The sequence below is a fragment of the Lissotriton helveticus genome, chromosome 2_1 (genome assembly GCF_964261635.1).
Source record: "Lissotriton helveticus chromosome 2_1, aLisHel1.1, whole genome shotgun sequence".
In the NCBI taxonomy this organism is placed as follows: domain Eukaryota; kingdom Metazoa; phylum Chordata; class Amphibia; order Caudata; family Salamandridae; genus Lissotriton; species Lissotriton helveticus.
The window spans coordinates 1352827875-1352852094 of NC_136059.1; the positions used below are offsets into that span (position 1 = coordinate 1352827875).

General features: G+C 45.0%; 1 protein-coding gene across 3 annotated transcripts in view; it reads left to right on the forward strand.

The window, feature by feature from the left end:
* Nucleotides 1-24220, forward strand: part of WDFY3 (WD repeat and FYVE domain containing 3) — a 1930620-nt gene that overhangs the window by 1284251 nt on the left and 622149 nt on the right. For all 3 annotated transcript variants that reach the window (XM_078676292.1, XM_078676293.1, XM_078676294.1), the window contains 3 exons: nt 4450-4632; nt 8611-8768; nt 19176-19253. In XM_078676292.1, coding sequence (XP_078532418.1) covers nt 4450-4632; nt 8611-8768; nt 19176-19253 — 419 coding nt within the window. The remainder of the gene's footprint in view (nt 1-4449; nt 4633-8610; nt 8769-19175; nt 19254-24220) is intronic.

Below are 24220 nucleotides of genomic sequence, written 5' to 3' on the forward strand. Positions count from 1 at the left end.
GCCGTTCCGTTCTCCAGGACTTTCCCGTGTGATCTTGGTTCGCAGACCCACCACCGGGGTTGGTATTGCTGGGGTATCTATTCTAAGGTGAGGAATCTAACACTAACCTGTTTCTTTCAGATGCACAAGTTACTTACCTTTGGTAACAATATATCTGTAAGAAACAGTAGTTAGTGTTAGATTCTTCACCGCCCCACCCATCCTCCCCGTTCTGCGAACCGATATCTAGGGTTAAGGACATCCCTTTCAGGGCCCTAGTTTCATGGCACCAGTGCCGGTCTCTGGCATGGCTCTGCGTTCCTGGCATGGAAAGTTATGTACAAGAACTGACGTCAGCGCGCGAGGGCGGCGTCTAAGTACTCCGACGTCATCCCGGCGATCACGACGCCGACGACGGACACGGAGCCTCAGACGACGCCTACCGACGCGCAGGGGTTCTGCTACGCAAAACCTTCCGAATCCAGTCTGACACCTGGGGATATTCTAAGGTGAGGAATCTAACACTAACTACTGTTTCTTACAGATATATCGTTACCGAAAGTAAGTAACGTGTGCTTTAATACTATAACCATGTTTAGTCATAGGTTGAGGAACATACACATGCTTTACACCAACCACTCCCGTCATTGCTTGACTGTATGGCCATTAAGGCAGTACAGAGGGGAAAACCTTCATTTTTAATAAAAGATGCTTAATTAAATTCTCTTATTTTAGTTGTCTTTGCTTAATTTTCAACCTGCTCATTAGAAAACAGAGGAATTGTTAGACTGGTTGCAACCCAAGAGGTCTTTGAGATTTTGTTGGATTTTCAGTGGTTTTTAAAGAGGGACTATATTCTGTCCAAGCAAACAATTACCAGTATCGACCATCCTGTGCATACAGCAGCAAATACTTGGGCTCTTATGTGAGGGTTTCACTATACATGTCTGTCAGGTGGCTTACGGCATTGCATCTCATGGTATGCTTTGAATTCATATTTGATGAATGAGGCTTACTTCATGCTTATGTTCATAAGTTTTTACTGTGATTGGTTTTCCACTCTGTATTTTTAGTCAGATCCTCGTCCTTTCTGGCATTCTGCTAAGATAATCTTTCTTACTTGATAAAATTAAAAGAAGATGTATCCTATACAAAAAAGGTTACTTGCCTTCGCTGTTGGTTACTTGATGGTGACTGTGTGTTGGGAAACATCATTTACTACATATGGTAAGTGTGGATGAGATAAGTGAGTGTGTGTGTAATATATGTGTGTGTGTTTGTGTAACTATACTTTCACTCTTCATTGCTCCGCAGCCATGCGTGCAGGGCCAATCTCTAAAAGATTAAAAAATATTTGTAAAGATGGTTTTCTACTAAATTGATCACAGTAAGAAAAATTAAAACACTATCTTACTAAATATTTAGACTTAAACTTTATTTGTAGAACATTCTTTACGTTCGTTTCTTTTCAGTATTTGAATTACATTTTCTGGTCACAGATTCTCCACAGTAAATGCGACAATGTTGTGCCAACTCAAAAAATTGTTAAACATAAAACCAGTCATTGATGTACTGTCTGATAAACACATACCAAATCAAAAAATTAGTGATATATATAATATAAATATAATATACAATATTCAGTTATAGAAAGAAAATATGAACATTTTACAGGCTCACTTAAAAAATAAAGTATGTTACAATCAAGAAATAGAATTTTAAAACACCTTAGAAATTCACTAAAAAAAACAAAGGTTACAGGGACATTATAGTTAGGCTGAGATTTTGCTTGTACAAAACCAGAGAAATTCAGCAGTTATAGTTAGCTGAGGAAACTATAACTCGCGTCCCAGCAATACACTGCTTATCACGTCACATATTACATCATTCATAACATGGTCAGGGACATCACTGATGACATCTCAAATCTCATCTCTGATGACATCTACAGAATCTGACGCACCCTCTTACACCCCAATATAGCCTTTCATACACACACCACAACTTCCACACCACCATTCTCAAAACCATCGATTTACACCAAATCACAAAGTGGTATTTAGCAGTATTAGTATCCAATCTCAGCGTGGTACTCTTTACAAGTCTATCACAGCACGGCACCTGATGACACAGCAACCATTACCAGAGTGGCACCTACACCAGCCCACCAATACCAGTGCGGTACCTGATGGGTGGAATACAGCACCTCGCAGCAGCTCCCCCTCCTTTACAATTGTTTTGTGCTTACTAACTTTTTTTTCTAAAACTCCAAAGCAAACAAATATTACTGTTGGATACTCCACTAAAGAATTTAAACCACTCATTCGAGGGATAACTGGGAATAACGCTTTCAAACGTTAGCACACACACAAGCGATAGCTCGGCTAGTGGGATATCACCTTCTCTAATGTAGTTAGTAATGCAAAGGAAGCATCAGGATCTACCAACACCAACCACTATTAGTACACTTGCAACAGTCAATTACACGTCCTTATCTTAACTTTGTGGTTGATGGTACCTCACAAACCAACATTACAAACCTTATGTATCTCAGAATCTTGGACTGCGATTAGTCCGATAACTTCAGCTGCTCAACACTAAGTGCCTATACATTTACACAACTAAGCTAAAGACATCGATACAATTCAGAACACACAGTATTAACACAACACCACAAGCTTGACGTGTACAGTTGTATTGCACAACCCTATTTCTACTCCCACTTCAGCCACCACGACTACCTTCTAAACTGCCAAAACACTGCCTATCTTTCAAATTTAGCCATGGAATATGGGGGCAAGGACTGACTTGGGCAAGTTCTATGTATTTTATGGAATATTTTCGCTCCCTACTCTTCGGTGACAAACCATACTTTGTTTGAGACCAGTTGATGGTGCGGACATCCTTCTATCTCAGTCGCTTAGTGAAGTCATCAATAGGACTTCCCATTGGTCGTATGGACCTTTGATTGTCGGCTTGAAGAGTAAGAAGGGAGCTAATTTCAGCAATACATTTCAAGCACAGTGAAACCAATGTGGCTCCACAAAAATGACAGAGAAGGTGATGTCAAAACCATGAGGGTTTTATTTGCGAAGTTAGTCAAGATTATGAGTGAAACCAGTCGCAAAATTGTAGCAAATATATTGCAAGTGCATACTAATTTAAATGTTCATGCTATCTAAATTTGTTTATTATGAGAATGAAGATGCAAAATATAATCACTTGTATCAGACACAATATCAACCAAGCAGGTTCGATAAAGGAGTTTCCCTTTCCTATATATAAAGCATCAAAATTGGCATGTGAATCTATACAAGAAAGGTGTCAGCATGCATAGAACCTAGTTTAATGTGTGAGAGAAAAGTGCAAGTGCTCAAGCATGAAGTTCAATCCTCTGGGCAGGGGACATAGGCAGACTTGAGAAGAGGTCTTCTCTTAGCGAAGTGGTAACAGGATCTTCTAACTAGTCTATGAAAATACGTAATTAATACGTGACAGAAGGTTTTGAAAAGCTTGTAGTATCAATTCCCACCAAATGGACCAATGAGGAATCCTTATTCTCTGGGAGCCGGTAAAGTCTCCAGTTTCCCAGCTCTCGACACTGAGGTACACATCTACACAGCCTTGAAGTCTGCAACAGTTAGGTCTGTCTGGTACAGCAGGATCTCTCCCATGCCCAAGCTTCTTCATGTCCACAGGCAAAATTCACTTATGTACGAGCTATCTAATAGTCACAAACAATAACCCTAATCCAACTTAATGAACGCAATAAGACACCTGCAGAGGGGAAAGAACAGGAAACTTGCAAAACATTGATAAATGTGATATGCTTGCAACTCTTGCCTGGTTACAGGGTAGACCAACCTTTAGATCAAAAATGGCTTCCAAGCAAGTACAATTAGCATGAGTAAATGCATTAATTACATTTAAGGAATGTATACATTGTTCTATTAAATGTGAGTAAATTAATTATAATTTAGCTAGATATAAGGGTGGCTCTTATGCGGTAAATATAGCCACTTACCTCTCTTGGTTAATATAGTGCACACATATTAATACTGTTAAATATACGTTGAGTATATAAATTGCATATGAATGGTGAAGCACTAAATTACGCTGCTCCAGTGGTAGTAGACTGATCATGTTGGTGGAACCGATGAAAGGGAGTGGAGTGGAAACAGGAGCCTGTAGTCAGTCAAATTGTTCTATCTGAGAGAAATACATGCTGTTATAAAAAAGAATTGCAATATGAGCTACGTGTAGTATAGAAAAACTACTTCTGTAGAAGCTAATTTTCCATTGTTTTGCCCATTTAGAGGTTAGGAAACCTATTTCAGAAACAGAGAGCCATGGAACAATAGATGTAAAATGTTAATTCATGGAAATAAGACTTATTCTTCACTCCTGTGGTTTTTTTTTTTTTTCATTTGTAATAAATGATATGACTGTCTTGTTTTGTTAATTATTTAGGACGCCAGCTGGTTGTGAAGGCTGTGAATCGTGTGTGGAAGGAATTTGTTCACCTGAAGAAACAAATTCTGGAGGAGCTCTTTAAAGTGCCACTTTTAACCAATGACCGTGGACAAATTGATATCTCACAAATAAAGCCACTTATTGAGGAAGCAACTGCGAAATTTTGGCAAAGTTACTTGGGTAAAGTCTAATCTTTCCAGATTCTGAAGAACCCATTTCCAAAGTGTATCTTTCTGACTTTTACTTAATATGTCCACAGTCTAAATGTATACCCATTAGAAATTGTTTTGCAACATGACCTTCATTTTGATTATAATTGCTTTAATTTATTTACATTGCATTTGTTTGGATACTTTTCAATGATACAAATGATTTGTTTTTTTAATTTTCTTTTACATAGAATACAGTCACAACCACTGTTACAGGGTTAGCCCAGCTTGGGTAATAGTCGTTTACGCATTGGAGTATATATAACTAGCCCCTCTAGGTTGTTTTTTGAGAGAGAAAGAGATGTAAGAGGAAAGGACAGACAAATTAATGGTGAATCCGAAGAGGAATAGGACAGACAAGAGAGAGATATAGTCACTGTACATTAACATTGGCATCAGCTATGCATACTGCATTACATCAGGTGCTATACATAACATTTGCATCAGCTATACAAATTACTTTGCATCTGACACACTTTCAGAATATTTTAGGCCTGATGCCTGCCCACCGGTGTTATGATAGAGAGCAGGCGGTCGATTAGTTGATTTATATCTGTCTACGGGGGTTCGTACGTGTCAAGATAAGTGTCCAAAGCTTCCCAAAACCCTCTTGAGGATGCTTTCCAGGGTGAGGACTGTAGCGCGATATTGTCTGCTCCTCTAAGATGCGTGACCTATTAAGCCATCCCTTGTAGCTGTTTTTATTTGCATCCTTCCAGTTGTTTAGGACCATTTTCACAGTCGCTGTCAATAAGAGGTCCATTAAGTCCTTGCCTTGCTCAGTTCTCAAATTTGAGCGCATGAATGCTGAGGTGAGGGTGGAGAATTCCATTGGTAGTTTGCATTTAAACACCACATTAATGAAATCAAAGGTTTTCCCCCAGAAACCCTTGAGTGTTGGGCAAAGGAAGATAAGGTGTGCAAGGTCCCCCTTCTCTTTGTTACAGTTTTAGCAGAGTGAGTCATCCCTGAGCCCTAGTGAGTGTAGTCTTGCTGGGGTCCAGAAAGCCTTGTGAAGAGGCCAAAATTTAGTTTGTGCCAGTACTGGGGTAATCTTATTACGCGAGGTCGAGGACCACAGAGTAGCCTATTCCTGTTCGTTGAGAGGTGTGTTAGATTGTTTGTCCCAAAAGGCTTATCGTTATTTCGGTTAAGTTTGTTGGTTTTGGGACGTAACAGTGTGTAGAACTGCAAGACTTGGTGCCCTAGTTTATTAATGTTTGAGACATAACGAAAGATTGAGGGTTGGGAGGTGTTTCGTTTTGTCTTTGATAAGGCCGCCCTTATTTTCGAAAACTTATAGAGTTCGATGTCTTTAAGGTGGTGTCTTGTTTAGAGGTCTGAGAAGGTAATGGGGTAGTCGCCGTTTTTGAGTTGCTGTGGAGAGTAAATACCTTCCTTTATCCAAGTATCGAAGGTAGGGCTTTTTCCCTTGTATTTAACCTTGCTATTAGCCCATAGTGATTCTAGCTTAGAACCGTTGATGCTAATTTCCATTTTCCTGTCTACTTTTAGAAGCGCTATTTTTGTGTTTTTAAAGATAGGTTTGGAGGAGTGTGGGTATGTGTTAGCTGTTAGGAAGGCCAGTGGACACAGGTTTTTCAGGATGGCCTTCTCTACCTGGAGCCATACCGGTATGTATTTGGTCGCCGGTAAGACCCAGTATGACCCCTGTCTTGCTAGGAAGGCAAGTTGGAACAATCTAAAGTCTGCTAGGTTTACCCCACCTTGGGATTTCTCCAATCTCAGTTTCTTCATGCTTATCTTCGCCTTCTTTCCGCGCCACAGGAATGTAGTAGGTAAGATATTGACTTTCCGATGGAAGTAGTCTATGAGAAGGAGTGGGGGCATGCTTATCAGGTATTTAATCATTGGGGTGATCATCATTTTGATCATCTCAACTCTACCCCACCACGTTATGAATTTTGGGGACCAGGAGTCCAGAAGCTTCTTAAAATTTTCTAATAGTGCCTTCTCATTGTAGTGTAGGGTGTTTATTAGGTCGCTTCCGAAATATATGCCAAGGTATTTAATATGTCCCATCTGCCAGGCCAGCCCCGAATTCCCTAGGATTTATTTTGTGCTGTGAATATTTAGTGGTTTACATTCGGATTTGTCTTTTAGTTTATACCCTGAAAGTTTTGAGTATACAGCTATCCTGGACATTAAAGCTCCGATTGAGGATTTTGGTTGTTATATTACAATCAGGATATCATCTGCTTAGGTGGCTAGTTTTACTTTGATTCCATTGATATTGACCCCTTGTATGCCAGTGTTCAGCTTGGATGAGGGGTTCAAGGGCCAGTAGAAAGAGCGCCAGCGGGCAACCCTGTCTCGCACCTTGCTGTAAGGTGAAGGGATCAGAGAGTGTGCCTTTGACTGTGATACGGGCTGAAGGGCCTCGAAATAAGGCCATAGTCATTCTGATGAAAGTCTCCCCCAAATTGAAGGCCTGCATACAGCGCCCTAGGAAGGCCCAGGAGGCTTTATCAAAGGCCTTCTCGGCGTCTAATGCTATAGCTACTGCCGTTCTGGTTTAGCGGCTATTTGATCCAATATGTGGCAGAGGAGTCGGGTGTTGTCACTGGACATACGGTAGCGCAGGAAACCGACCTGTGGGTTGCTTATGAATTTGGGTAGGACCATGTTCAGTCTGCATTCCAAGATCTTGGCGTGGATTTTGCAGTCCACATTAATGAGGGATATGGGTCTATAATTTTTAGGTAACAAGTGGTCTTTACCTTCCTTTGGGATTACTGTTATATTTGCTTCTGTCGTGGATTGTGGCACTTCTCCCTTATTTGCAGCCAGGTTATAGACCTGTTCCATAGTAGGTTTTAGCTGGGCTATAAAGGTCTTCCTGAAATCAGCTGTGTACCCGTCTTGCCCCGGGGCTTTATTTTTTTTACCATTCACCATTCTCCATCCAACAGTTTGTGGGTGTGCACACATTTCTCCAGAGAATCGTCATCCTGAAACACCCACACCATGCCTATCGGAGCGCAGATTTGCAGGTTTAAGAAGAGTTCCCAGGTTTACATTTGACAGCTGATTAAGGGTTGAGGAAGTGGCCCATTAGAAAATTGACACTCATTTGGCCTCTGGTTTTGCCTCTAAAGGGTTGGGGAGCTGTTGAATATGGTAATAAAGCGTAGGTCTCCAGGAAAGGCTAAGATGCTTTGCCATGCTCAGGACACCTAAAACCCTTCCTGGACCACAAAGTGTGTCCAGGAAGGGCTTGAAGTGCTTCAGACAATCTGATTGGCAGTAGCGACCAATTAGATGATCATGACCACAGGAACAAATCTGACAAGGTGTCTGAAACATGTAGCTGGATGGCTGTTTTTGGATCCATGATATGTGGCCCATGCATTTAGGAAAATTTGATTAGCATGAAACTAAATTGCGTTACTATTCAGCTTTTTGGTCCATAAACGCCACAAGGTACTGGGTAAGGGAAGGGAGATGCTGATCCATCAGGATGCAAGTCAAATACAGATTTATTCCTGCCATACCAAATGCCAATTTCACATCTCACTAAATTAATCAGCCTATCCTTAGTCTTGATATTCAATATGGGGAGACAAATTAATGACCTGCTGCAGAAAAGGTTTTGAAGTGTCAAAGACAATCAATGTGCTTCTATAGTGTCAAACCTGATTCTGAGCACAGTATTGTGGAGATGCCTGGCACACAAGTAAGCCTTCCACTTGCAATGTATTGCGCCGATGATGATAAAACATACATATTATGTACTGACTTGACTTTTAGTCTGCAACAGAGGTGCTTGACCCTTAAGTTCATTTAAGAAGCATAGCTCACCATTCTCTGTTCGCAAACATTTATATAAACTGCCTGACTGGCAATTATGCCACATGCTGCATGATTCTTCTTTACAGTCAATTAATGCCATATGATTTGTCCTAATGTGTATATATTGTTTCTGTAGCTCAAGAAAAGAAAAGTATTAGTAAAGGTGAAACGCTTGTACCCAGCTCACAGTCCAAGCTTTCTCGAGTAAGCAGCGGGTTTGGTCTTTCCAAGTTAACTGGAGCAAGAAGAAACCGGAAGGAAAGCGGACTTAACAAACACAACCTGTCCTTGCAGGTAGACAACACAACGTAATTGTCACTATCACATCATGTTCTGGAGTGTTCACTAGAACCTGGAGAGTGTTATATTGGTTGCATGGCAGAAGGGTGCCAGATTTTGAGTGGACCCCAATGTGAGGATGTGCATTGATTGGAACTCAAAGCAGGTCGCTTCATTATTGTACAATTAGCGCTGATTAAGAAGTGTGAAAAGTTGATTTGTAGAAACAGTAGAACAGGCGCGAACAACGTATACCTCACTTTGTGTCGTAGGGTGCAGCCTCCTTGTAATATTCTAAGGCCCATTTTAAAGCTCCTATGCGAGTAGAGAATACAGAACTAAATGTAAGAGTCTGTGCAGGTTTGAAAATATAAATGTTGCGTGAAAAGGTACATGCACTATGCAAGGCATGTTCTTCTGTTTTGAAAGTGCTTCATTCTGTTTCATGGTGAATGGCACTACTACGGAATGGCACAAGTAGGTATATGGAGCCTTCTTTGCTGCTGCTTCCCCTGCAGAGGAACTACAGTTATCCTCCTAGTTCTGTGTTGCAAACTTTCCCACTTCTCTAGGATTGCTGTCCCCGTAAATAATCATTTTAATCACTTCATAAGAACTCTTCCTGAGCTTAAGTGTCTTGTCATTGCCATCCAATAGCAGAGGAACTCTGATTCCATCTTCCACTTCCCATTATATCTTTGTTCTTTTGTCCATTGCCACTTTTGTTACTCTGCTTCGCCATTCTCTGTTTTCTGACCTCCTGCATGGGTTCCAGTCACTAACCTTCAGTATAGCTCTTACTCGTAGGGTGCTAGCAAGTACCTCTCATTATCTTTCTGATTTAGTGCCCGGCACAATCTCTGATCTTGCATTCCCACAAGTTTTCTTTCTTCTTCCCTATCTAGATAGGATTTAGTTTCCACTGTCTCATTCCCCTATTATGTTAGCATTTAAGGACAGTGCTGTGGATACAAATAATGATGCATCCTTTGAATTTTAGTGTCCATTTAGAGCGGGTCAGTCTGCTCCATGTATCTCATGTGTGCTCCTTTTGGTGTAGTAGGTATTGTTCGTATCAGCAGTAATCAGGCCGGAAGGGAAATCCCACATGCCTCCTATTTAATTTAAGGGTACAAGACCACCGATGTGTTAGCACTGTTGAAGGGAGACAGGTGATCACTGGTGCATGGTATAAAATATATTCACTTTTTTAGACAAAGGCCTGTTGTCATTATCTGAAAGTGTCCATTAGTTCTATATTCCTTACCTTAGAATTACCTCCAGGTGTCAGATTGGATCCGGAGAATTTTTCTCTTAGCAGTACCCCTGCACGTCGGTAGGTGGCGTCGGTCGACTCTGCATCGGTCGTCGGCGTCGTGGTCGCTGGGATGATGTTGCAGTGTCCACTTAGACGAAGCCCCTGCACGCTGACGTCTGTTCTTTCTTTTTCTGCACCTGCCTAGCGCAGATCTGAGCTGAGAGCTTGTCCCTAGGTCATTTTTTGACTAAACCTTTTTCGACTTTTGTCAATGTCTTTTTTGAGTCTATCGACTCCTGGTGTACGAGGGATGTGCCATCATCGGACCGGTTTCAAACCGTACGAGGCCTGTAACTGCATGATATTGGTTACAGACCCCCACCTCATGTGCCTTTGGTGCCTGGAGCGCGACCACGACCACGACCCAAAGTCGTGCTCTGACTGCCAGGCCATGAATCCAAAGTCTTTGCGGGAGCGGTCCCAAAAGTTGTTGGCAGCCCGGCAGCCTCACCCCAGACTTGGACACTGCGCCGGACTGATGTTGCAACTGGCGCCGGAAGGCATGATGGGGCCTCTGTTCATTTCTGGTGTTCCTTTGAGGCCTCCTTGGCAACCAGAGGAGGGTGAGGAGGACTGGGAGGGGTTTGTGGACCCTTTAGCTGAGCAACTTGAGGCGCCGGACTGGCGAGAGGAACTAGGTACCTCCCCAGACCTTGGCATACTTTCTCCCCTGCCATGGCTATGGAGGAGGGAGTGTCAGTGGTGTTGTGTAGGGCACCTGAGGCCTTGGGCCTGGAGCTTCCGACAGTGGCAGTCAGGACTAACCTCCTGACGGAGGTGCTTCAACCGGTGGTGGCCTCTATTGAGCCCCTTCTGCCTTTCAATGGAGACCTCACAGATGTCCTTTTGGGCACTTGGTCCCAGCCCAGCATAGGTGCTCCTGTGGACAGGATGATTGCCCGATGTTACCATCTGGCCCCGGGCAACCAACTTTTCTTCTCCCAACACCCGACCCCGAGAGCTTGGTGGTCCAAGCCTCGTCCTCTAAGGGCGCATTCCCTACTGCTCCCTCAGATAGGGAATCCAAGAAGATGTTTTTTTCTGCAAGCTCAGCTCTGTGGTCGGTGAATACCACATACCTCTTGGGCCGTTATACCCATACAGTGTGGGATACTGTTGCCCAAGTGCTGCAATAGTGCCTGAAGGAGGCAAGGCCGTTCTCATTCATGCATTGGCAGAGAGTAGAGTTGCAGCCAAATTTACCATCATATGTGGGCTGGATACCTCCGACTCAATGGGCAGAACGGTTTCCACGTCAGTAGTCCTGAGCCTGGTTGAGGACATCTGGTTCTTCTGGGGATGTCCAATCCACCTTATGGACATGCCCTTTGATGACTGCTGCCTTTTCGGTGACAAGGCAAACTCGACGCTCGAGTGCTTCTAAGATTCTAGGGCTCCGGCCAGATACTTGGGCCTTGGGGTGAGCTCTCGCCCCACGCAGTCTGATTTTCACCCCTTTCCTGGCTACAGAAGGGGTGCCCCACCACGTTCGACCCAGTATAGCCACTGGTTCACGCAAGTTGCCCAGCCTGTGCTTGACCGCGGACCTGGGACCCAGCGACGCGGGTCTGGGGGCCAGCCCACCCATAACCCCCCCTGCAGCAGCCCCCAAACCCTCCTAGTCTGACCTTTCAGGGCCATAAGAGGCCAGTGTATGGCAGGATTCAACATCACCTCCCCCTCTGGCAAAACATCACATCAGACAGGTGGGTTTTGCAGATAGTCCGAAGGGGCTACACCCTCCCTTTTGAGACTATCCCTCCCTCCATCATTCCATCGCATGTCGGAGGATCACTTGGCTCTTCTCTGCCAGGAAGTTGCTGCTCTCTTGGCCAAGGGAGCTATTGAAAGGGTCCCTGTGCTGGAAGTAGATTGTGGTTGCTATTCCCACTACTTTCTGCTACCCAGGAAGGACAAAGGCATGTGTCCTATCTTAGACCTCGGGGCCCTCATCCGCTTCCTCCGGAAGTAGAAGTTCTAGATTCTTACGGTGGCTCAGATCCTGTCTGCCCTCGACACCGGAGTCTGGATGGTAGCGTTGAACTTGCAGGACGCATATTTCCATATCCCAGTGTTGCCAGCCCACAGCTGTTACCTACAGTTCACAGTAGGCCACAAGCATTTTCAGTTCACCTTACTCCCCTTTGGCCTTACAAGCGCCCCTCGGGTGTTCGCGAAAGTGATGGTGGTGGTCGCAGCTCATCTGCACAGATCAGGGGCTCCAGTCTTTCCCTACCTCAGAGATTGGCTGTTGAAGCCGTGCTCGCCCCAGGCTGTCGTCCTCCCACCTCCAGACTACAGAGGACCTCCTGCACTCTCTGGGGTTCACTGTCAACGTGCCAAAGTCACGCCTTTTCATTGGAGCAGTTCTGGATACAGTGCAGTTTCAGGCGTATCCGCCCGAGCAGCGAGTCTGGGATATTCGGGTTATGATAACGATGTTTCAGCCTCTCTCCTGGATTTCGGTGAGATTGACCCTGAGGCTGCTGGCCTCATGGCCTCCTGCATCCTGCTGATGGATCATGCCAGGTGTCATATGCGGTCGCTGCAGTGGGACCTGAAGTTCCAGTGGGTGCAGCATCAGAGGAATCTTTCCAATGTCATCCAGATCTTGTAGGGGACTGCACGTCAATTGCAGTGGTGGCTCACGAACCAAAATTGGGTCAGCGGCAGATTCTTCTCCCTGCCCCAACCAGAGCTGACAGTGGTGATGGACGCTGCATTCCTGAGATGGGACGGCCACCTGGTAGAGGCAGAGGTGAAAGGTCTCTGGTGTCCAGCCGAGTCCGGTCTCCCCATCAACCTTTTGGAGCTCCGGGTGATTCGTCTTGTACTAAAGGCATTCCTTCCTTCTATCAAAGGAAGAGTAGTGCAGGTGTTCATAGACAACACCACCACCATGTGGTATTGCAGGAAACGAGCAGGATGGGGTCATGGACCCTATGTCAAGAGCCTCTTCACCTTTCGACATGGCTGGAACATCAGGGCATATCCCTAGTGGTTCAACACCTGGCAGGTTCTTTGAACGCCAGGGCGGACAAACTCAGCCGTCCGTGCATGATGGATCATAAATGGCGTCTTCACTCGGAGGTGGTGCAAAGTCTCTTCCTGCAGTGGGGAGAGCCTTGGGTAGATCTGTTCGCCACCAAAGAGAACGTGCAGTGTCAGCAGTTGTGCACGTTGGAATTTCCATGATGGCACTCCCTCAGCAACGCTTTTCGTCACGAGTGGAACTGCGGCCTCCTGTATGCCTTTCCGCCTGTACCACTTTTGCCCATAGTGCTGAAGAAGGTCAAGCGCGACCGGGCCCAAGGCATTCTGTGGCTCCGGACTGGGAACAAAGAGTCGGGTACCCCGAGCGCTTGAGCTTGGCCATCGATCCTCCGATCAGACTACCTCTTCAGGAGGATCTTCTTTCGCAGCAGCAGGGGACGGTCCTCCACCCGAACCTGTCCAGGCTCTACCTCTTTGCATGAAGATTGAGCGGCGACAGTTGACCGCTTTTGACCTTCCTCTTGAAGTCTGTAATGTCATCCTGGCAGCCATGCGTCCCTCCACTAAAACGGTATACGCCTGTAGATGGAACAAGTGTGTGGCATGGTGCACAGCAAAGGCTGTGGATGCCATTTCTGCCCCTCTTTAGGAGGTTCTTCTGTATATACTTTCTTTAGACCAGCAGCGCTCTGCCCTGGGCACTCTTAAGGGCTACCTTTCAGCCATATCTGGCTTTCTTCACCTTCCTGATCAGCCTTCTCTTTTCAAGGCCCCTATTGTAAATTGATTTCTGAAGGGCATTACTCATCTCTTTCAACCTTCTCCTTTCATAATGCCCCAGTGGGACTTGAACCTAATGTTAACCTATCTTATGTGCGCTCCCTTCGAGCCTCTTCACAACTGTCCTCTCAGGCTCCTCACTCTGAATACAGCTTTCCTTGTTGCCATCACCTCTACTTACAAAGTGAGTGAGCTTCAAGCTTGACCACTAGCGCACCACACGCAGCGCTTTTACTCTCAGCGCGAACTTGATTGCTGCTCTCTTAGAGCTTTTAAATATCCCGTTATTGGCATTTGTGTTTATTTTATTTAAATTGTTTCCCCTGCTTTTAATTTAGTTGGCCCACGCCTACCTGTAATTGTATCCTCTTACACGCACTCTAATCGGTGGAACCACTGCTCTTTGCGGGTCCCTCGCCCTCGTTTTTGCTGGCGGCCATCTTTGGTTGGGGGAAGAGGGTGCACGCGCTAGTCCTCTCTCTAGGAGGCGACTAGGGCTTAAATTCAGGCAATTCAGGTTAGTTCGCTCTTGACCACTAGCGCACCACACGCAGCGCTTTTACTCTCAGCGCGAACTTGATTGCTGCTCTCTTAGAGCTTTTAAATATCCCGTTATTGGCATTTGTGTTTATTTTATTTAAATTGTTTCCCCTGCTTTTAATTTAGTTGGCCCACGCCTACCTGTAATTGTATCCTCTTACACGCACTCTAATCGGTGGAACCACCGCTCTTTGCGGGTCCCTCGCCCTCGTTTTTGCTGGCGGCCATCTTTGGTTGGGGGAAGAGGGTGCACGCGCTAGTCCTCTCTCTAGGAGGCGACTAGGGCTTAAATCCTGCCATGTCCACGCGCAGCGGAGACGCGCAGCGGGGATGCCGGAATATCGCCGGAGTTTCGCCAGAGTCAAGCCTGTCTGTGCCCGTCTGTGCCCGTCCGGGCCCAGACGGGCTCAGGGCATGCCACGCCGCTCAATCCATCTAGACCTCTTGCCCCCTCCTACAGGTATTCACGGGATTCTCTGCTCTCGCTTCGCGCGCCTAAACATTCTAGCTGCCGCTGCTACTGGGTTGAGGGTACTGTTTTTAAACACTGTCTTGGGTGTCGTCCGTCTAATAGTTGTGTGAACCCAAATTCACTCACTATGGCTCTGCTTAATTGCAGATCACTGCCTTGTCACGCTATGGAAATACACTCCCTCCTTTTGGACCACTGTCTGGATGTGCTATTCCTGACGGAAACGTGGTTGACTGCGTGTTCTGGTCCCGACATTGTCAATGCTCTCCCGCCGGGATACCTCATCTTCCATCTTGATAGGCCGGATGGGAGAGGGGGTGGAGTGGCCATCGTCTATAGAGACACATTTGTGTGCAAGGCTGTAGACTGCGGCATTATCAACTCTGAAAGCTGTCATTTTTCCCTCGGCATATCTTCCTCCGTTTCCATCTCCGGTCTCCTCGTGTATCGGCCTCCTGCTACGCTGGGGAATTTCGTTGACTCTCTCATTGAGGCCATTATCCCATTAGCTGCTGCCTCGTGCAACTTTGTACTTCTTGGGGATTTCAATCTTCATTTTGATGACCCCAATGATGTAGTAGCAAGAGATTTATTGAGTTCGCTTGGTGCACTTGATCTTCATCTCGCTCATTTGGGAGCTACTCATAACAGAGGTCATCAGCTTGATGCTGTTCTTGCTAATACTATCAACCTGCAAGCCCTCCAGATGTTGGCCCTTCCCTGGACGGATCATCATCTTATTCCATTCAGCTGGTTGTTGAGGAATCGGGGAGATCTCGTACCTAGACAACATACTGTGGAACGACTCTGGTCGAAGCTGCCGGTGGACAGCTGGGTGGAAGAGCTAGCTATAACTTGCCCTGACCCTGTAGATGACCCCAACATTGCTGATCAACACCTGGGCGAATGGCTCACTAACTCTCTCGACCTACTGATTCCTAAAAAAAGGAGGCTTATCAGGGAGAGAAGAATTGGCTCTGCCCCCTGGTACACCTCGGAACTTAGGAGTTGCAGAACTTCTTGCAAAAGGCTCGAACGTGCCTGGAGGAGAAAGCAGACGGAAGAAAGCCGGGCTAACTATAAAAGAGAGATGAGGAAATACAAAAGTGCACTGAAGGATGCTAAAAAGAATTTCTTTAGTGATAGGATTGAGAGGGCAAGTAATTCTCCAAGAGAATCGTTTAAAATTTTTAAAGAACTTTTGAAAGCCCCGGTCCCGCCAATCGTGCATGTTAATCCTAAAGACAAATGTGAGGAACTGGCGAGTTTCTTCCACTTAAAAATAGATAAAATATTATCCTCTCTGCCCGTTATGCCTCAAATCTCTGAGCCGGCTTCTAGTTCAATAAGTTGTCTGACCGAACTTGTTTCCTTTGGCCCCTTCTCGGAAGAGGAGGTTACAAAGGTCCTGTTGGAGATGAGGAGTGGATCTCCGAGTGATCCAGTGCCTATGAAATATCTTAAACTTGTGGCTAATACTTTGTCAACTCCGCTGACCAACCTTATCAATCTTTCTCTCTCTCATGGCATAGTGCCACAGAGATGGAAAAGGGCAGTGGTAAAAGCCTTATTGAAAAAACCAGGTTTGGATCCCTCCAACTTGACCAACTTCAGGCCAATCTCGCTTCTGCCGGGGTTTTCTAAAATCGCCGAGAAGCTGGTCAACCGTTAGCTTTCCTACCATCTTGAGTCCAACCGCCTGTTGGGAGACTCCCAGACTGGTTTCCGCCCCGGCCAGGGAACGGACACAGCCCTGCTGGCGGTAGTGGAGGAAGCAAGGAGCACTCTTGATACAGGAGGATCAGTGGCAGTGATCCTCCTGGACTTGAGTGCTGCCTTTGACACCGTGAGTCATCAGGTGCTCCTCCAACGCCTGTCAGAGGTAGGTGTCTCAGGGACGGCCCTGAAATGGTTGGGATCTTTTCTCTCCAACCGTTTCTACCAAGTCTGGGAAGGAGCAGAGCAGTCTTCCCTATTCCCTCTTTGTTGTGGAGTCCCGCAGGGCTCATCGTTGAGCCCTACCTTATTCAATACATACATGACTCCACTTGAAAGAGTGGTAGCCCCTTCAGGGTTGAAGATCATCAGCTATGCTGATGATACTCAGCTGGTGGTGGGCCTCACTCAGCTGGCGGAACAACCTAATGTGCTACATGACTGCCTGGCCAATGTTTATCGTTGGATGTCCAACTCTGCCCTAAAGCTCAATGGAGGAAAAACAGAGCTGATGCTCCTGGGTAACTCCAGTCCCTCCATTATTGCCAGCTGTTGGCCCCGGTCTCTTGGCGATCCACCATCCCCCAAGAAGGAGATCAAGTCCTTGGGAGTATGGTTGGAGGAAGATCTGTCCTTTAGGACTCACGCCAGGAAGACCGCGGGGGTCTGCTTCGGTCTATTGAAGTCAGCCCGAAAGGTGTTACCACTGCTTCCGGATCCAGCTAAGAAGCTTTTGATACGTGGTTTAATCCTATCGAGGCTCGACTACGGGAATGCCCTGTTTCTCGGCGCCCCCGAAGCGACCTTTAAAACCCTCCAACAGGTGCAAAACGCAGCTGCCAGAGTCTTGATGGAGATCCCCAGAAGGCAGTCTGCTGCCCCGGCCCTTAAAGCGCTTCACTGGCTCCCTGTGAAGGAGCGGGTGAAATTTAAGGCGCTGTGTACGGCCCATAAAATTCTACATGGCAAAGGCCCCCCCATCCTTTTTAATATGGCCCGTCCTTATAAACCTCCACGCCTTTTGCGCTCGGACCAAAAACATCTTTTGCAATCAGCGAGAGTGAGGAGAGCTCGTACTGGGGGCAGGCGTTTCTCGGTGCAGGTGGCAACTCTGTGGAACTCTCTGCCCCTTAAGATTCGCTCAGAGCCCAAGATCCTACTATTTAGGAAACTTCTTAAAACCTACCTGTTTCCACAGTAGTGATTAATCGAGTCTCTCCTTCTTTGGTCTATCGCGCCGGGATGCCCCCGGGTAAGCTGAGCGCGTTATAAGTTTCATATAATAATAATAATAATAATCCTCCAAACCTCCTTTTCTGGCTGTTCATCTGGACAAAGTGGTCCTTTGCACGTGGCCCTCTTTTCTTCCCAAAGTGGTTACCTCTTTCCATATAGGACAGACCATCACTTTGCTCACCATCTTCCCACCTCCTTCCCACCTCCCCACCCTTCAAAGGAGGAGGAGAGAGTCCACCATCTGGACTCAAAACGTGCGCTGTTTTCTATCTCGACCGCACAAAGGATTTCTGGGTGGACGATCAACTCTGTGTTGGCTGTGTGGGTGCCGAGAAAGGTCGGGCTGTGCGAAAATGTACCATCTCTCAATAGGTTGTTCTATGCATTGAAATCTGCTATTACTTATTGAAAAAGGAAACTCCAGTGGGACTGCCTACCCATTCCACTAGGGCTACAGGAGCTACTACTGCTCTGAGACATGGAGTCCCACTCATTGACATCTGTCAGACGGCCACATAGGCATCTCTGTACACGTTTACTACACATTATTGCCTAGACAGGCAAGTCCGGTGAGACGGCTATTTTGGCCATTCTGTTCTCCAAGATTTTCTGGTGGGAACTTAGTTCCCAGACACACCTCCGAGGTTGGCATTGCTGGGGTATCTATTCTAAGATAAGGAATCTATAAATAATAGTCTCTTTCAGATGAACAAGTTACTTACCTTCGGTCACAATGTATCTGTAAGAGACATATGTTAGTTATAGATTCCTTACTGATCCACCCATGCTCCCCGTTCTGCTAATTGACTTCTAGGGAAAGGGACTTTCTTCCAAGACCCTAGTTATGTGCACCAGTGGTCAGTGTCTGGCATGGCTCTGCGCTTCTGGCCTGAAAAGTCATGTCAGAACTGATGTCAGCGCGCAGGCGCGTCTAAGTAGACACCGCAACGTCATCCCGGCGACCACGACGCCGATGACTGACGCAGTCGACCAACGCCACCTACCATCGCGCAGGGGTACTGCTATGAGAGAAATTCTCCGGATCCAGTCTGACACCTGGGGGTAATTCTAAGGTAAGGAATCTATAACTAACATATGTCTCTTACAGATACTTTGTTACCGAAGGTTAGTAACTTGTTCATTAATGCTGGTTATTCTACCTGGCATACTGAGCAGTGTCCAACATTTTCTTCATACAAAAATTCTTATAGTTTTGAAATGTCTGAGAATCGCGTCAAAGTGGTTCCTGGAATGTTTATATTACATCATTTCTATGGATGGCTGGTACTGACCCAAAATTTTTCAAAGACTTGATCATTACAGGGAACTTAATTTTTCCTGGTGCCATTTTCCCCTACTTTTACAGGAAATTTCTCAGTGGATGTTTACTCACATCGCAGTGGTTCGGGACTTAGTGGATATGCAGTACAAAGAGCACTATGAGGTAAATTTGGATGATGAGTTTAATTGTCTTTAGTGTTGTCATTTATTTTCTGTTCCCCACCCTCACAGATCGCATGGATGGTGTGAATAAATGTTTACAAGCTTTGTAAGGCCTTCTTTTAAAACAGATACTTAAAACAGATACTTAAAATGGCATCTCCTGCTCCGCTTATTTAATTTATTTTAGTCATTTTGCTGAAGCCATGCTGATTCCCAGAAAAGTGACTGAGTGCAGTACAGCAGAGTTTATTTAAATTGTTTGTTAAACAATAGTGGTAGCAAAAGAGGGTAAAATATAGAAAAGTAGACAATGGGTAAATTAAGGGTAAATGTATAGATATGTTCACTATAGAAATAATGTACAAAAAAGTTAAATGTTACAATAGTGTTGGAGCGGGACTTAAAGGTGATGAAATATGCAGTAGACTTTACAATGTTGGCTGTTTATAGGGAGTCAGCAGTAAATGATGGAATGCATAAAAGGAGTTGTGCAAGTCTACAAGAAGTCTGTATTTAGGGCAGTAAAATATACATTGTAGTTCGAGCAGGGTAAATAAGTAGTCTTCAAACCTGGATTCCATTACACATTATAAATGCCTAAAACTATGCCCCAAGAAAGCTTATTTTTCATAGTTTACATCTTTGATGGTATAGCTACCGCTTTGGGAATCCTTTTCGGACGTCTTGACGCAACGGGCATCGATCTGGGGCGGGGGAGCACTGCATGCTCCTTCCAATGTGTTCCAAAATTGTAAGCTTTGTAATTAATGTTCAGTAGACAGGTTGATTGGCAACCCCGTGCAAGTATACAATATGCAATGCAACCTATTAGTATGTAGGTTGTATAAAAGAGTTACATATTCATTTGCAAAACAGTCAGCGTTTGGGAATGGGCCTTAATGAGGATCACCCACATAAGAGACTGTCAACGACCATAGTTGAATGGTTCCTAGGTGCCCCTTGCCTTCATATATTTCCGAATCATGGGTGCATCCGGAAAGTTTAAGACCTAGGTGGTAATTTTAAGTTATAATTTGCATTATTAATGTGTTTTTCAAATACTGTATATAGAATGTTAAGCTTGTTAGCGATGTCTTCTACCTCTTCACAAGCAAAGCAGTCCTCCAGAGCAGCAGACAGCAACGGAAATACACCTGCTTTTCAAAGTTTTTCAGTTTATGGCTAACCCTCACATAATAAGTATTACTCAGGACCACATTCCAGTTTATTATTTTGTGCCCACTGTGCAACTCTAGGCAGAGACCAGCTGTATTAAAATTATCCTTGGCCCTGTTTCATTGGGAACCGTCCATCCCGAACTTCCAGGCCAGGAAACCTTTCAGCCAGAAATAAAGTGAATCCGAGACTCGTAGCCTATTTGGACCTCACCAGTGAGGTGGATCTTTTTGTTGTGAAAACCTAGGGGCCACTATTGCCATATGCTTGTGTTTTGTGAAAATCACAACGAAAAATGAAAGATGCAGTCTGTCTCAAAACCGAGCGCATAGTAAGCCAGTTAGTTTCACTAGGAAGACTGCACAAAATCATTCATTGTTCTTTCCGGTAGTCTGCAGATCCTGGTATTGATAAGTCTTCAGCCGTATACAGGGTTAATTACTAGGCAGAAAACATCTAGTACATTCTTAAGACAACTGCAGCATTATGTTGAGAGCAGGTAATGAATAATACACGTCTGATTGTGTTTAGGCACACGATCCGCAAACATTTTCCATCAAAATTGACTGGCAACTTGAGCTTTTAGTCATAATTCAAACATATTTGAGTTATTCTGGCAGAACTGGAGGAAGACGTGCATTACTAAACAGAAAAGTGGTAAAATGTGGTGATATTTTGTTGTTATACAGCAGTAATAACTGCAGTAGAAGCAAAATAACACTGGCTCGGTAAGCCTGGAGCTTGTATTAATGGTTGTCTTCTGCTTCCTCAGTGACTGAATATGTGACTGTTACATATCTTGGTGAGTGGTGCAATGCTGTTAACATGGAACTCAAATTAGCATGCTCTATACTATGGGATACTCTTACCTTCCGACCCTTTCCTGATTTTGTGGGTCTTAGGGGACACACGAGGCGGTTGGTGCAGGTTAGGAGGAGCAGTAGCAGACACCTTGGTTAAAGAGCAGAATACACTTTCTGCACACTAGAAGAAAGACCAAAGATATGCAAAATGTAACGATATATTCACTGCAGTAGAGTCTCATATGAAAGGCCTGAAGAAAAATTGATCCCTCATGCAGGCTGGTCTCAATTTGAGAATCAAGATGATTGAGTGCCTTCAACGATATGGAAATTCTATGGTCTAAAATTATATGATTTACATGCTCTTAGTGGGTAGAAGCTCATCCTCACTGATCACAGTTTTATCTATGTTATGGTATGTTAATTTAATTTAAAATAGCACACGACTCACCCGTGGGCATCTCGGTGCTTTACTTTTTCATTGAGGGAAGAATTCTAGAGAATGGATGGAATTTTGAGCAGTGGGCAAAGGGGTAAAGAAATATTGTGAGATCCATATCTTGGGGGACCAAGTTGAGAAAAAATGCAGTTCACTTTTTTGTCTATTTTTAGTTGTGATCATTTCCATTGTGCTTGGTTGTTATATCAAAGGACTTTAAAGGCTGTAAGAAAACACTGTAGTTTATTACATTGACTGTGCTTGGCTTTTTAAGCTGTTAGACCTGTTTTAATACGAGATGTCATGACCTCTGATGAATGCATCACCCTGAACAGTCAGGAGCCTAATTGTCATGCTTTAAAAATGGTAAGAGCTTGATAGAGTCTGGGAGATGGGTTACTCCAGATATCTAATCCGCCTTTAAAAGATAATTATATCCTATGGAATTTGTAATAATGCGGACGGGAAATCTGTCCCGTTTACTACAAAGTATCCCTTCACCAAACTCTAAACCAGGCCCTTAATCTTCAACAAATTGCACAATACAAGTTTTGGAACAGCACTAATAACAAAAGTACACTTAATTTTAGAAGATGAAGGTGGTTTTACCTTCAAATTGTATCCTACACAGTACTTTTACTTTCGTCCATTACAAATATGGGGCGTAGTCATGTTGAAAAGATAGGATTTGCCTCTTTGCAGACTGAAGTTGAAATTAGACTCCAAAGGTAAACAGATAGGGAAATGGGAGATTATAAGGGAATCATAGATCACGTACTGCTCTGTGAATGCCCTCATTGAAGCCCTCTTATTTCTTCTGTATGAAATGCAAAAAGTGGTGAACGGAAATTTAGATGTATCTTAACCACCAGGAAGTGTTGCATTCAATTATTTTATGCTAATGTATGCCACTAGAGACAGGAACCAATTATATGCAAATCAATGTTGATCCTGCCTGAAAAGGAATAATTTAGCACCCAAACCTTGAGCTACGTTCCATTGTGTCTGGTAATACAAGCAACTCCAAACATAGTTCTTATTGAATGTCACAGTGGGCAATAGTTCTGGGCACAGCAAGCTGCTGTTGCGAGGTGGAGAAGGAGACAGGGAAACAGGGAGTGCTTAACAGTCAAGATTTTATTAATGGCTTTCTTCAATCAAACAAAAGATAACAATAAGGGACTTTAACAACAAATGAAGAAGTTCCTTCTTAGGATTAGTCTTTGTTCTTCTTGCCTCCGAGAACTGTGTCCTAGGTCTGCTGGATGCCGGAGTATGGAGGGGCGGGACCCTCTGGGATTCAGCAGCACTCAAAATAGAAAGAAAACGCTGGTAAGGTAACTTCTTGGGGCTCAACGCAAGTAAAAAAGGGATTAGGGAAGTGAGGGATATGAACACCACCCGACACCAGTGAATCGACTGTAGTATAGAAACTCTTTCGCTCTATGGCACTCAGTCTTTGTGCCCCAAGCTCAGCCCCAGACGGTATGCGGACAGGCCCGCCCTCACCTCCCAACCTCCCCCTACCAAAAACAGTGTGTTGCTGGGTAAGGACCGGTTCCTTCTTGTTGGTCCCTTCCTCTGTCGAGGCGTCGGCTTGTTGCGGGTCTGCTTCGGTCTTTGCAATGGCCTGAATCCAGAAGTCCGTGAGTCCAGGGTCCATGAAGAATGTCTGCACATCGGGTTCTCCTCCTGACTCCTCCGCTGCTCCTTCGGCTGAGCTCCACCACGAACAATCTTCCTTCAGGGTCTCTTCCGTTTTGTAGGCAAGAGAGTCACCTGACACTGTCACATGACCGCTTCGGCGGTCGGGTTGCCGTGGGAAATTAAAGAGATAGTGTTCCGGAATCGGGATCTGAAAGTAAAGGAGGGGAGAGGAGAATGGATAAAAAGGCAACTGTTTGCAGACTGTTTTCGAGGAGGAGGCATCGTCAGAGGGCACCTCCCCGTTACACACCCCCATCCCAGCCTGATTCCAATCGGGAAACAGGGAGACACAGGACAGAAAGTCTGCGTTCCCATTCTCAGAACCCTTGCGATGGCGAACCTCTAAAGAAAAGGGTTGAAGGGCAAGAAACCAGCGTAGGACGCGCTGCTTGTTACCTTTGTTACGGCTCATCCAAAGGAGTGGGGCGTGATCTGTGTAGAGGATGAAATGGAAGCCCTCAAGGTAATACCCCAATTTTTACACAGCCCATTTGATAGCAAGGCATTCCTTTTCTATGATGGGATATCCCTGCTCTCGGGGAAACAGCTTTCGACTTAGAAAAAGAATGGGATGTTCCAAACCATCGGGCGCCAATTAGGAAAGAACCGCCCCAAGACCATTCTCAGAAGCATCAGTTTGTAATAAGAAGGGCTTAGAAAAGTCAGGCGACTGTAAGATGGGAGCAAAGGTAATAACCCTTTTTAATTCTTGGAATTCATGTAGGGCCGCGGGAGAAGGGTTCAAAAGGTCCTGGGTTTTGACATTCTTTATCAAGAGGTCAGTGAGGGGTGTGGCCAATTCCGAAATCCCGGGGAATAAACCGTCGATAATAGCCGAGAAGG